At 47.0% G+C, this 13,461-nt stretch overlaps 1 protein-coding gene across 1 annotated transcript; it reads left to right on the top strand.

Moving 5' to 3' along the window:
* The first annotated feature begins 4,433 nt into the window (after positions 1–4,433).
* On the top strand, positions 4,434–10,063 carry LOC139830241 (uncharacterized). Its single transcript, XM_071818242.1, has 2 exons — positions 4,434–4,442; positions 9,683–10,063. Exons 1-2 carry the CDS (start codon positions 4,434–4,436, stop codon positions 10,061–10,063), a joined length of 390 nt encoding a protein of 129 aa, XP_071674343.1.
* Positions 10,064–13,461: the final 3,398 nt, after the last annotated feature.

Genomic DNA, 13,461 nt, shown 5'->3' with positions numbered 1-13,461 from the left:
GCACTTCGCTAATGTAGTAGACTGGCCTTTGGACTCCATACTCGTGTCCTTCTTCCTGTCGCTCCACACCATGATGACGAGGCTGATGACTCTGTTGGTGGCTGCCAGGTATAGGAGCATAGGCTCTGACTCTCCTGGTGCCGCTAGGATAGGTGGGGAGGTAAGTATTTCCTTCAACCCTTGAAGTCTTTGCATCGCCTGCCTCATCCTGCATAAATTTGTCTGTCTTCTTCAATAGCTTGTACAGGGGTAGCGCCTTCTCGCCAAGACGGCTAACAAACCTGCTGATTGCTGCGACACAACCAGTTAGTCGTTGCACATCTTTGAGACAAGTTGGCCTTTTGATGCACAAGATTGCCTTGATTTTTTCCGGGTTAACTTCAATGCCCCTGTTAGAGACAATGAAGCCAAGGAGTTTTCCGGCTGGAACGCCAAAGACGCACTTCAGCGGATTCAACATCATCTTGTACCGTCGGAGATTCTCAAAGGTTTATGTGAGATCGCTGATCAAGTCGGATCCTTTCCGGGTCATGACCGCGATGTCGTCGACGTAGGCGTGTACATTCCGGCCAATTTGGTCCTTCAGGCACCGCTGCATCATACGTTGGTTGGTGGCACCTGCGTTTTTCAAGCCAAAGGGCATAGTAACATAGCAGTAAGTGCCAAATGGGGTGATGAATGAGGTCGCCTTTTGGTCGGACTTCTTCATCCGGATCTGGTGATACCCGGAATATGCGTCAAGAAAACACAGAAGTTCCGCCCTGCCGTCGAATCAATGACTTGGTCAATGCGCGGCAAGGGAAACGGATCCTTCGGACAATGCTTATTCAAGCCGGAGTAATCGATGCACATTCTTAGTATTTCAGAATTCTTTTTGGGTACAAGGACGGGGTTTGCGACCCAGTCAGTATGGATAACTTCTATTACAAAACCTGCCTCTAGTAACTTTGCTAGTTCCATTCCTATGGCGCGGCGTTTCTTATCTCCAAAGCGTCGCATAGCTTGCTTCACCGGTTTAGCCCCCGAGGTAGTGCTCGGCGAGTTCCCTTGGTACTCTGGACATGTCAGAAGGCTGCCATGTTAAGATATCCATGTTAGCGCGGAGGAACTCGACGAGCGCGACTTCCTATTTGGGGTCCATGTTGGCTCCGACCGAGACCTGCTTGGTAGCGTTTCCTTCCTTGAAGTTGACTTTCTTGGTCTCTATCGCGGCCTTGAAGGAATCTTTCTGTTCGGAGATCTGTCTCTTGGTGGTCTGCATCTCTGTCGGATCCATCGCGGCTCTGTAGCCTTTCAGCTCCTCTCCAGATATCACACACTCTGCGAAGGCGGCTTCACCCAACTCGCACTCATGAGCCTTTTTGTAGTCTCCGAATACGGTAATCATACCCTTGGGACCCGGAATCTTGAGCTTGTTGTAGATGTAGCACGCTCTTGCGTGGAACTTGTGGTAGGTGGGCCTGCCGAAGATGACGTGGTAGGAGCTCTTAAAGGGCACGACCTCAAAAGTGATCATCTCTTCGCGAAAATTATTAACATCGCCGAAGGCCACGGGAAGTGTGATGCTGCCGAGGGAGTTCGCCTTTTTACCCGAAACCACGCCATGAAACTCAGTGTTGCTGTGTTTGAGCTGTTCCTTGGTAAGGTTCATCCGTTCCAGAGTCTCTAGGTACATGATGTTCAAGCTGGCTCCGCCATCCATGAGGCACTTGGAGAAGTCATAGCCGTCGACGCGGGGACTTACAACCAAGGCGTAGCATTCTTTTGGCACAATGGTAGGATGATCCTCCCTATCAAATGTGCACGGAACTTCCGACCACCTGATATACTGCAGCACAGCCGGAACTATGGCGTTCAGGATCCGGAAAGCTGACTTGGAGGCGCGAACTGTTGGGGTTCCGAGGAATGTGTGGTAAGCGCCTACACTCTTTTTGCCAAAGGGGTTGGACTTAGCTGCGGATCCTTCCTTGGGATCCGACGGAGCATCATCCTCATCCATTGTCTCGGAACTGTCCTCCTCTTTGTCTTTGTTCTTGCCCTTGCCTCCTTTGCCGCATGGGCGGTGCTTCCGGGCTCGCTTATAGCCTGCTTCCGGGTCAGTTTTGAGATCATTGACCCATTTGCAGTTGCGGTTTGTGTGTGTGGACTTGCCCGTAGCCGGATCCAGATGAGCCAGGCAGGACATGTCTCTGTATTCTTCATAGGTTTGGGGGGCGCGGGTTCCGGCAGCCGTGACTTCCTCACGCTGCTGGCCCCTGCCGGCTCCACCTCGGCGGCCGCGTCCTCTTCCACCTCCTTGACCTCCGCGTTGGAACGCCACGGCGACCATCTCGGATCCGCCATTCTTCTGGTCATCTGAGGGATTTTTCCGCTTGCTGCCGCTGCTGTTACCGTTGTCACGGTTCTTCTTTTGCTGGTGTAGGGGGATTGCTGTAGCTGCTAGATCTCCGCCTGCGTCGTCATCAGCGGCAGTATGATCACTGGCGATGGAGATCATGTCATCCAAAGTCAGTTTGTTTGCGTTAGCCAAGCACGTAAGCTTGTGCCGTAGCAGTCCTCCCCTTTGTAATCCACCTATAAATGCGTGCATAGCTGTGGTGTGATCGACGTTCTCACACTCGTTCCTGGTTGCTAGCCACCGGGTGAGGAAGTTCCTTGATGTTTCACCCTTTTTCTGGATACAGGCCTGGAGGTCGCTTGTTGTGGCAGGTCTTTTGTAGGTGCCCCTGAAGTGCTTTTCAAAGGAGTTCTCCAGGTCGAACCAACAAAAGATGGAGTTCTTCTCGAGGTCGCTTAGCCAGATCCGGGCTGGACCTACAAGGTACAGCTGAAGCATGCGGCAGGCGATGTTAGGGGTTCCTCCGGCGAAGGTTACTGCATTGTAGTAATCCTCGATCCAGGTATTCGGCCTTTCGGTGCCATCATAGTTCTTCAGGTTTTCGGGTAGCTTGAGGCTCATCCTTGGCTTTGGTTCCTCTCGAATCATCCTGCCAAAGCATTTTGGGCCGATGTAGTCAGATCTGTATTCGTTGAGGCGCTCCTGTGCATCGCGCGGGCCGTTGCGGGGGGATTTTGAGCGTGAGTGAGATATCCGGCCACCACCTCCGCCTCCACCTCTGCCTCCACCGCTAGGTGGTGGGGAGGGAGATCTGCGAGGGGGTCGGTTTGACCTTTTGCTCCCGCCCTGCGACTCCTCGCGTCCTTCGTGATGTGGACTCTGGCTTCGATGGTTGCCTTCACCATGGTGTTGGCTGCCCTCGTCATTCCGGCTTCGGCGGGGTTCCGGCTCACGTTCGTCGTTCCGACTCCTCCTGGGCTCGGGCTCGTCATAGTTGTTCCGGCCACGTCGAGGTTCCGGCGTGCGCTCCCTGCTCCTGTTCCTCTGAGGGACCACGGTGTCGCGGATATTGATTCCGCCAGGCCCATGGGGTCTGGTGTTTCCGGCTGGACTACGGCGTCGAGGGAGCGGAGGACGCGGGTATCCCCTGGGCGGAGGTGACGGGTTTCGGTACTTGTCTTTGCCAGAGTACATCGCATCCTTTCCCTTCTTCGGATCTGACGGAGGCGTCTTTGATGGTATGGGGATTGGATTTGGGTGTGCTCTTGTTTTCCTTCTGCGTTCCGAGGATCCGATTCGCGATTCATCATCGCGATGGCGATTGTCATAGGCGTCCTTCTGCGCAGTGGAGATGCAATGCTCCGGGTTGGATTCCAACCTGCGTGAAGTATCTGCCTTGCTCTGCTGCTTCATTGCTGAAGCGACGAGCGTACGGACGTAGTCGATGTCGATTTCCTCGTCATTTTTCTTCAAGATCTCCGCAGCCTTTTTCATATTGTCCTTTGGAGTGGCGAGCGGCTGCTGCTCGGTCGGAGTTGCGAAGGTGATCTTGCGAGGAGCTATAGTTTCTCGCCGGATCTTATCGACCTCCTGTTGAGCCTCAGTGATCTTGTTTTCCCAATGCTTTTGGAGTTGCTTGACTTTAACCAGCGATTCGTCCACCTCGCGCTCGCGCTGCAGAAAATTGTCCACGAAGTGCGCGGCCTCTTTCCTTTCATCCAGCATTGCGGCTGCGGTGGTGGCGAACTTTTTGGCTGTGGCCAACATCTCCAGTCTTTTAGCTTCTAGCGCTTCTGCATTTAATGCGTCTTCGGGAGTGATGGGCTTGTTGAGGATATCCGAGTGCGCGATTGCATCCATGCCAGCTTGCTCAACCAGTTCTTCTGGGGACAAGACTTCCTTATGCAGTCGTTCCCGCGAAAGCGGAGATCCTGCATGGGATGGTTGTGGGTCGGAGTGGGTGTTTTCATCTTCTGATTCTCGTTGATCCAACGCCGCCAAGGTTGCGAGAACCTGCTTTGGCTGGGCGGATTCAACTTCAGGTTGATCACCGTATCTGTATTCCTTCACCTTGCGATCGAACTCTTCAGTATCCATGGATGGGGTATCCCCGGAGATTGGGCTTAGGTTACCTAGGATCGACTCTTCAACCGGTGCGTTGCTTTCTCCGACAGTCTCCTGCTGATCCGGAGCAGCGTTGTGTTCCGGTGCTTCAACCTGCTCGGGACCAGCTCCGGCTTCTTGAGGGGCGGTTCCGGTGGTATGTGCCAAGAAGTGTACGAAGTGACACCTTTGCTTCTCTAACACCTGGGAGACCCAGGCGGATCTGCATTGGTCTTCCACCTTTGTTTCCTGCTCAAGGGCGGATTGGGTGGGTTTTGTTTTTTCCAGATCCAAGGCGGAATCTTCTCCAGGAAGCTCCTGCATCTTAGATCGGATCTTCGCAACTGCGTCCTGCTTAGCGGCGGTCGCGTCAGTGTTACTTACCAATGGGTTTCCGTCGGAATCGACGGTTTCCCCGGTGAAGATGTGTATGCCACCGACTGGGACGATGGAGAGCTTGACGGGGTTGGTCTTAGCCGGAATCCAGCACTCATCCGGGGGGACGATCGGAAGGTTTCCGGCGTAGAGGACGCGCCCCACAGCGATGGTGTCGTCGTAGCTTCCCATGGTGGAACCCTCCCGGTTCCGGCCTCCAGACGCCGCTGGCCCCACGGTGGGCACCAACTATCGTTGCCTATTCGACGGTACCTCGGAGGAGGGATCCTCACGAGGGGGAGAAGAAGTAGGGGCCATAGGGCGGAGTGCTCTCGGGACGGTGGTACGCGATTTACCCAGCTTCGGAACACCTGCACGATGACAGGGCCTACTGCTGCTTGTCTGGAATTATCTGGGCGCTTTCGCGTTGTTACAATGAGTCGTGGTTGTGCCTCTAGGGCTCCCAGGATCCGGCTTATAAAGGCGCACAGATCTAGGGTTTATGGAGAGTCCTAGCCGGAATACAAGTTGCCTAACTACGATACAAAGTCTTGCCGTGTACGTCAAGGATCTGCCTTCCCCTAAGCTCGTGCTGGATCCGGATACTTCACGGGCCTCCACGGATCCGGCCTCCTTCGTAGGTCGGTTGGGATCCGGCTTCCTGCTCCTGAACTGGACTTCATCCTTCAGGATCTACAGCAACTGGGCCGCCCGATGGGCCACATGCCACATCACCATCTATGGGCCACCCGAGCTTGCCGGATCTAGGCCACGCCGTCGATATACCCATAAAGTATACCCACAACACATGGCCATGGAAAGAACTCCAAGATGAAGCTCCCTCCTCCCTCAAGCTCCTCCTCAACATGAGAGCATCCCTCTCACTCTCTTCTCCCCTAACCCTAGATGAATCCAGCTCTCTTTCTCTTTTCCCCTCTCACAAAATTGGATCTTGATGCAGGTGCATGTTGGTCCAAACATGGAAAAGCTTCACCCATCCTCAGATCTGAAGTCCTTGACCAAAGTTCGTCCAAAACCTTGCAGTAATTTCTTCCAATCTTGATGTGTCAGATTCTGCACGATCTTGTAAAATCCGACAAAACTCGTGTACAGCTTCAAATCGAGTGGTTAAAAGTTCCAAGCTTAGATAATTAAAAGATCTACAATTTGGCGTTGGTTTCATCCTCAAATTCGTAACAGAATTTCCTTAGTAAATAAAGTTCTGAAAACATGCAGATTCACTGTTTGTTAGATTTGATTTGTTTTACAAAACCTTTGTAAGCAAACTCAACTGTGGGTGAAATCACTCTCCAATACCTTCGTTTTTCCGTTGGTCTCACTTCAAATGACCACCTAAAATTAAAATGGTTCACAGATCAAATTTTAGTCAGATCTGATTTTGTTTGTTTAGACCAGGAGCTTGGAGACGAATTTGCGAGTGAAACCAATTGAATTGGAACCATACTGTCAATACCTTTCAGATGCAACTGGCCTCATATTTTTAGGATTTTTATACGATTTTTGGAATACAGATCTTGTTTTCTGTATAGTCAGATTCAAGCAAAGTCCTAAAATTGTAGGTTCAACCTTTTTGAGTGAATCCAATTGGGTTAGTTTTGTATTAGTATTGGCCATCTAGGAAAAATATTGTTAGTCTCTGTTCATGCATATTGGTTACTGATATTAACATGTGTGTGTTATATGAGTTGTTGGACCAAAACTCTTTGATTTATTTTAAAACCTTTGACCATCTCTTTTATTAAAAATGGGCAACCTTTGTTTTATGCTTGCAAAACAAAACCTCTGCAACTTAACATTAGTTCTATTGTTTTGCTTAAGATTCTAAAAGGTGTGGTATCTTGCTTGCTTTCTATTTGTGGGTATAGTGTTGAGTGAGCAAATTAAATTAGGAAAACTGATTTCTACTTTCCAAAAATGTTTGAAAGTTTAATGTGAATGTGTTTGTTGCCAAACTAATGCCCTTGTACTCTTCATGATGTTATCTACCAGGGGATAATTGTTTTATACCATGGGGATAGCCGAGAAAGACAATTGCTAAGTTGTGATGCACTCATACCTCTACTAGGTAAATAAATGGGGTTTTCTAAATTAAAACTCTTAAAATTGTTTTGTGATATCTATAAGTCCTTACTATGTTATCCCTTGGCTGCATGGTTAGTTGTTGATTGTTGAATGTTGTCTTGTTGGTGCAATGTGATTGATTGTGTTCCTTTTATATTTTCCGGCGATAGATGCGAACAATTCCGGAGAAGAAGAAGAAGTGGAATCGGATGAGGAGATTATTTATATTGTTGGAATTCTTATTGGATGGAGTTGAAAAAGTCCAGGGACAAACAAGCCAACCAAGGCAAGCCATCTATTTATCTCTGAATGTTTGGGTCACATATTGTTGACACTTTGTTGTTGTTCTTATTCCATGATCTATGGTGTGTTATTCTCCGTTTTTGTCATGCATGCTTTGTCTTAAGCATAATGATCCTCTTGGCCATACTTTATGATCATCTTAGTAATTGTTGGTATACTTGTTGATCATGGCTATGCCATCCTACCTTGTTGAGTTACATGCTTACCTTAAGCATGTGACACTTCTTGTCAATTCACTCCTACACCCCTTGTTAGTGTAGTAGTAATAACATCATGATCTTGGTGTACTCTCATTTTGAGATGAGTATGCCTACCTACCTTAGGTATGTCAAATATCGATGATCACCCTCACTTCTATTAGTGTTGGTTGGTTAACACCACAAATATGAAAGTATTTTCCTTCTTAGGTTGACAACATGCATGCTTACCCTAAGCATGTATCCCCCCCCCTCTTGACCACCTATATTATCATCTTCTTAGTGGCATGATGATTAACATCATGACCCTTGTTGTATCATCCTACGTATGTTGTCTCTATGCATGCTTATCCTAAGTATGTATGATCCCCTTGACACCTCAATCATCATATTCTTAGTGGTATGATGGTTAGTGTCATGCTCTTGTTGATAGCTTAGTTCTCCACAGTGAAACCTTAGGTTGGGAAACCCCGATGTTTTATGTTTTGGAAAGACTTTGAAAACTTTGGGAAGATGTTGTCTTGCCCAAGTGTTGTTTCAAGAGAAATGTCTTGATGTTTTGGAAAGTGGTGTATGGTTGGTTGTTGACAAGCTATGGAAGTGTGAGTAAAAATGTTTTTAAAGGAGCACTGCGTATAAGTGTTCGCCATCCCAACTTTTTATCGCGCAACCACACTACCCTGAGGTGGGACGGGGCTTAGCCCATAGTTTGTTGAAGCTGGCGTGGGACACCTCATAACTTTCTATATGGGTGGATATGGCCCCTCAAGCCGGGTTGCGCTCTGGAGGAGGCAATACACAGTTGCCTATAGTCGGACGATTACTGAGGGTCTTCTGTCGTGGCGCCGGAGATACGCTCGAAAAGGAGGTATGCTGCCGGGGTGCCGGGAAGGGTTAAGCCCGCAGGGAAGGACTCATGCCAGTGGAGATAAGCGAAAGGTTATGTTCGGGTATCCGTCGTGGCATATGTTGTTATGCGGGGATGATGCCCACACGATAGGTATCCGGATAGTTGTGGGGAAAGTGTGCAAACTCTGCTGAGTCAAAATCTATTCGAATAGCCGTGTCCACGGTCATGGACGGGTTGAAATGGTCATACTTAACCTTGGCTAGTTTTGTTTAAGAAATGTTTTTCAAAGGAAAAGAGAAAGTTGTTCTTAGAGTACCGGAAGGGTACAGGAAAGATTGTTGACCATATGGAGATGGTCGGAAAGGATATAAAAAGGGCTAGTCCCATCCTAGTGTTTTATGTTGTAGAACTCTCTTGAAATATCTTCTTCCACAAAGATATAGAGATGTCATAGGGTATATTTCGAAGTATCTTCTTCAATAAAGATATAGAGATGTCATATAACCCTCTTAATGTCCCCATCACCTGAGATGTCGGGATGCTATATCCTCAAGAGAAACTATTTCTCTTCCACATGCTATATCCGCAAGAGAAACTGATTCTCTTATACATGCTATTTCCACAAGAGAAATTAGCTCTTCCCTCTTGTCATCTAGATTAGCACTTGTTATCTTGCACTCTTGCAAAGTACCTTCTTGATGGTTTACGAGTACAATTCCAAATGTACTCACGGTTTTGTCCCTGGCTATTTACTTGGCCAGACTTGGAGGAACACGACGGATGAAGAAGGAGTTGGTGACGTCTATGCGAGCTAGGAACATTTTCCCAGTCAGTTGCCTGTAGGGTTTATGGCAGATGACTTCGGCTCCGCGCTATTGAAGTGATGATGCTACTATGATGTTTAGATAGGCCCTTCGAGGCTATTATGTAAGTATTGGTCATGTGACCCTATTGTAATTTTCTTACTCTGCTTTGTAATGGATGGTGTAATTTGATATCAGTTCGGTTATGTGTTCACAGCGCACTGATCATGGGATCGTGAACTGTATACATAACAGGGATTTTGGACAGCTAGTCCGGGGTCCCCACAATTCGATCCTTTCTTTCTCCCTCGGCTCCCCTTTGTATAGGAGGTGGAGCCGAGGCTTTCGTATTGTGCAAGTTTACAATGTTTGGAAGGTTTACACGAGTCCTTCCCGTATTACAACAAGACTTCCTAATATATCTATTTTCCATATCAATGTTTGCTGGGCTTCCGAGCTTCATAAACTTCGGGTTGTGGGCCTTCAGTTATTCCCGGGTATCTTATTTGGCAGGCCCATCTAGGATGCCTATGTCACCGCCCACAACTACTACCATTGGCGCCACCTTTTCCACATCCACCTCAGTCGTTGTGGCTTTTGTCATCACATCCATCCATCCTCCATACCGTAGCCTGACAATCCTCGTTCGGTGAAAGACGACCTCGCCATCATCCAATGGATCTACACCCGCATATGCACCGAGCTTTTTAACCTAGTCTCCAACGACGACGCCGCCACCGCCGAGATTTGGGCCTCCCTTCAGCATCTGTTCCAGGACAACTCCGACGAGCGCATCAACGCGCTTCATACTGAGCATCGCACGGTCTCCCAGGGCGATTCTGCGGTCACTGTCTTTTCCGAGCGGATCAAATCCATCGGCGATGAACTCCGTGAACTTCGCAATCGCGTGGAAGACCGCACTCTCATCAACGCCCTCCTCGTCGGTCTTGGTGATCAGTTTGAGAAACAGCAGACCTTCATCCCCATGCTCAAGCCTGATGCGTGTGGTTGACACGTCCGTTGGGAACCCCAAGAGGAAGGTGTGATGCGCACAGCGGCAAGTTTCCCTCAGTAAGAAACCAAGGTTTAATCGAACCAGTAGGAGTCAAGAAGCACGTTGAAGGTTGATGGCGGCGGGATGTAGTGCGGCGCAACACCAGAGATTCCGGCGCCAACGTGGAACCTGCACAACACAACCAAAGTACTTTGCCCCAACGAAACAGTGAGGTTGTCAATCTCACCGGCTTGCTGTAACAAAGGATTAACCGTATTGTGTGGAAGATGATTGTTTGCAGAAAACAGTAGAACAAGTATTGCAGTAGATTGTATTTCAGTATAGAGAATTGGACCGGGGTCCACAGTTCACTAGAGGTGTCTCTCCCATAAGATAAACAGCATGTTGGGTGAACAAATTACAGTTGGGCAATTGAAAAATAGAGAGGGCATGACCATGCACATACATATCATGATGAGTATAGTGAGATTTAATTGGGCATTACGACAAAGTACATAGACCGCCATCCAGCATGCATCTATGCCTAAAAAGTCCACCTTCAGGTTATCATCCGAACCCCCTCCAGTATTAAGTTGCTAACAACAGACAATTGCATTAAGTATTGCGCGTAATGTAACTAGTAACTACATCCTTGAACATAGCACTAATGTTTTATCCCTAGTGGCAACAGCACATCCACAACCTTAGAACTTTCTGTCACTGTCCCAGATATCAATGGAGGCATGAACCCACTATCGAGCATAAATACTCCCTCTTGGAGTTACAAGCATCTACTTGGCCAGAGCATCTACTAGTAACGGAGAGCATGCAAGATCATAAACAACACATAGACATAACTTTGATAATCAACATAACAAGTATTCTCTATTCATCGGATCCCAACAAACGCAACTATAGAATTACAGATAGATGATCTTGATCATGTTAGGCAGCTCACAAGATCCGACAATGATAGCACAATGGGGAGAAGACAACCATCTAGCTACTGCTATGGACCCATAGTCCAGGGGTAGACTACTCACACATCACTCCGGAGGCGACCATGGCGGCGTAGAGTCCTCCGGGAGATGATTCCCCTCTCCGGCAGGGTGCCGGAGGCGATCTCCTGGATTCCCCGAGATGGGATCGGCGGCGGCGGCGTCTGGAAGGTTTTCCGTATCGTGGCTCTCAGATCGGGGGTTTCGCAACGGAGGCTTTAAGTAGGCGGAAGGGCAGGTCGGGGGCCACACGAGGGCCCCACACTACAGGTCGGCGCGGCCAAGGGCCAGGCCGCGCCGCCCTATGGTGTGGCCACCTCGTGGCCCCACTTCGTCTCCTCTTCGGACTTCTGGAAGCTTCGTGGCAAAATAGGACCCTGGGCGTTGATTTCGTCCAATTCCAAGAATATTTCGTTACTAGGATTTCTGAAACCAAAAACAGCAGAAAACAGCAACTGGCACTTCGGCATCTTGTTAATAGGTTAGTTCCAGAAAATGCACGAATATGACATAAAGTGTGCATAAAACATGTAGATAACATCAATAATGTGGCATGGAACATAAGAAATTATCGATACGTCGGAGACGTATCAGCATCCCTGCTTAGTTCTCGCTCGTCCCGAGCGAGTAAAACGATAACACGTATAATTTCGGAGTGACATGCCATCATAACCTTGATCATACTATTTGTAAAGCATATGTAGTGAATGCAGCGATCAAAACAATGTATATGACATGAGTAAACAAGTGAATCATAAAGCAAAGACTTTTCATGAATAGCACTTCAAGACAAGCATCAATAAGTCTTGCATAAGAGTTAACTCATAAAGCAATAATTCAAAGTAAAGGCATTGAAGCAACACAAAGGAAGATTAAGTTTCAGCGGTTGCTTTCAACTCATAACATGTATATCTCATGGATATTGTCAACATAGAGTAATATAATAAGTGCAATAAGCAAATATGTAGGAATCAATGCACAGTTCACACAAGTGTTTGCTTCTTGAGGTGGAGAGAAATAGGTGAACTGACTCAACATTGAAAGTAAAAGAATTGTCCTCCATAGAGGAAAAGCATCGATTGCTATATTTGTGCTAGAGCTTTGATTTTGAAAACATGAAACAATTTTGTCAACGGTAGTAATAAAGCATATGTATCATGTAAATTATTTCTTACAAGTTGCAAGCCTCATGCATAGTATACTAATAGTGCCCGCACCTTGTCCTAATTAGCTTGGACTACCGGATCATCACAATGCACATGTTTTAACCAAGTGTCACAAAGGGGTACCTCTATGCCGCCTGTACAAAGGTCTAAGGAGAAAGCTCGCATTGGATTTCTCGCTATTGATTATTCTCAACTTAGACATCCATACCGGGACAACATAGACAACAGATAATGGACTCCTCTTTTATGCATAAGCATGTAACAACAATTAATAATTTTCTCATATGAGATTGAGGATATTTGTCCAAAACTGAAACTTCCACCATGGATCATGGCTTTAGTTAGCGGCCCAATGTTCTTCTCTAACAATATGCATGCTTAACCATAAGGTGGTAGATCGCTCTTACTTCAGACAAGACGAACATGCATAGCAACTCACATGAAATTCAACAAAGAGTAGTTGATGGCGTCCCCAGAAACATGGTTATCGCACAACAAGCAACTTAATAAGAGATAAAGTGCATAATTACATATTCAATACCACAATAGTTTTTAAGCTATTTGTCCCATGAGCTATATATTGCAAAGGTGAATGATGGAATTTTAAAGGTAGCACTCAAGCAATTTACTTTGGAATGGCGGAAAATACCATGTAGTAGGTAGGTATGATGGACACAAATGGCATAGTGGTTGGCTCAAGTATTTTGGATGCATGAGAAGTATTCCCTCTCGATACAAGGTTTAGGCTAGCAAGGCTTATTTGAAACAAACACAAGGATGAACCGGTGCAGCAAAACTCACATAAAAGACATATTGAAAACATTATAAGACTCTACACCGTCTTCCTTGTTGTTCAAACTTAATACTAGAAATTATCTAGACCTTAGAGAAACCAAATATGCAAACCAAATTTTAGCATGCTCTATGTATTTCTTCATTAATGGGTGCAAAGCATATGATGCAAGAGCTTAAACATGAGCACAACAATTGCCAATTATCACATTACCCAAGACATTTATAGCAATTACTACATGTATCATTTTCCAATTCCAACCATATAACAATTTAACGAAGAAGAAACTTCACCATGAATACTATGAGTAGAAACTAAGGACATACTTGTCCATATGCTACAGCGGAGCGTGTCTCTCTCCCATAAAGTGAATGCTAGGATCCATTTTATTCAAACAAAACAAAAAACAAAAACAAACCGACGCTCCAAGCAAAGCACATAAGATGTGATGGAATAAAA

This window comes from Lolium perenne, chromosome 4 (assembly GCF_019359855.2).
Source record: "Lolium perenne isolate Kyuss_39 chromosome 4, Kyuss_2.0, whole genome shotgun sequence".
NCBI lineage: Eukaryota > Viridiplantae > Streptophyta > Magnoliopsida > Poales > Poaceae > Lolium > Lolium perenne.
This window is presented reverse-complemented; position numbering and strand designations above follow the sequence as displayed.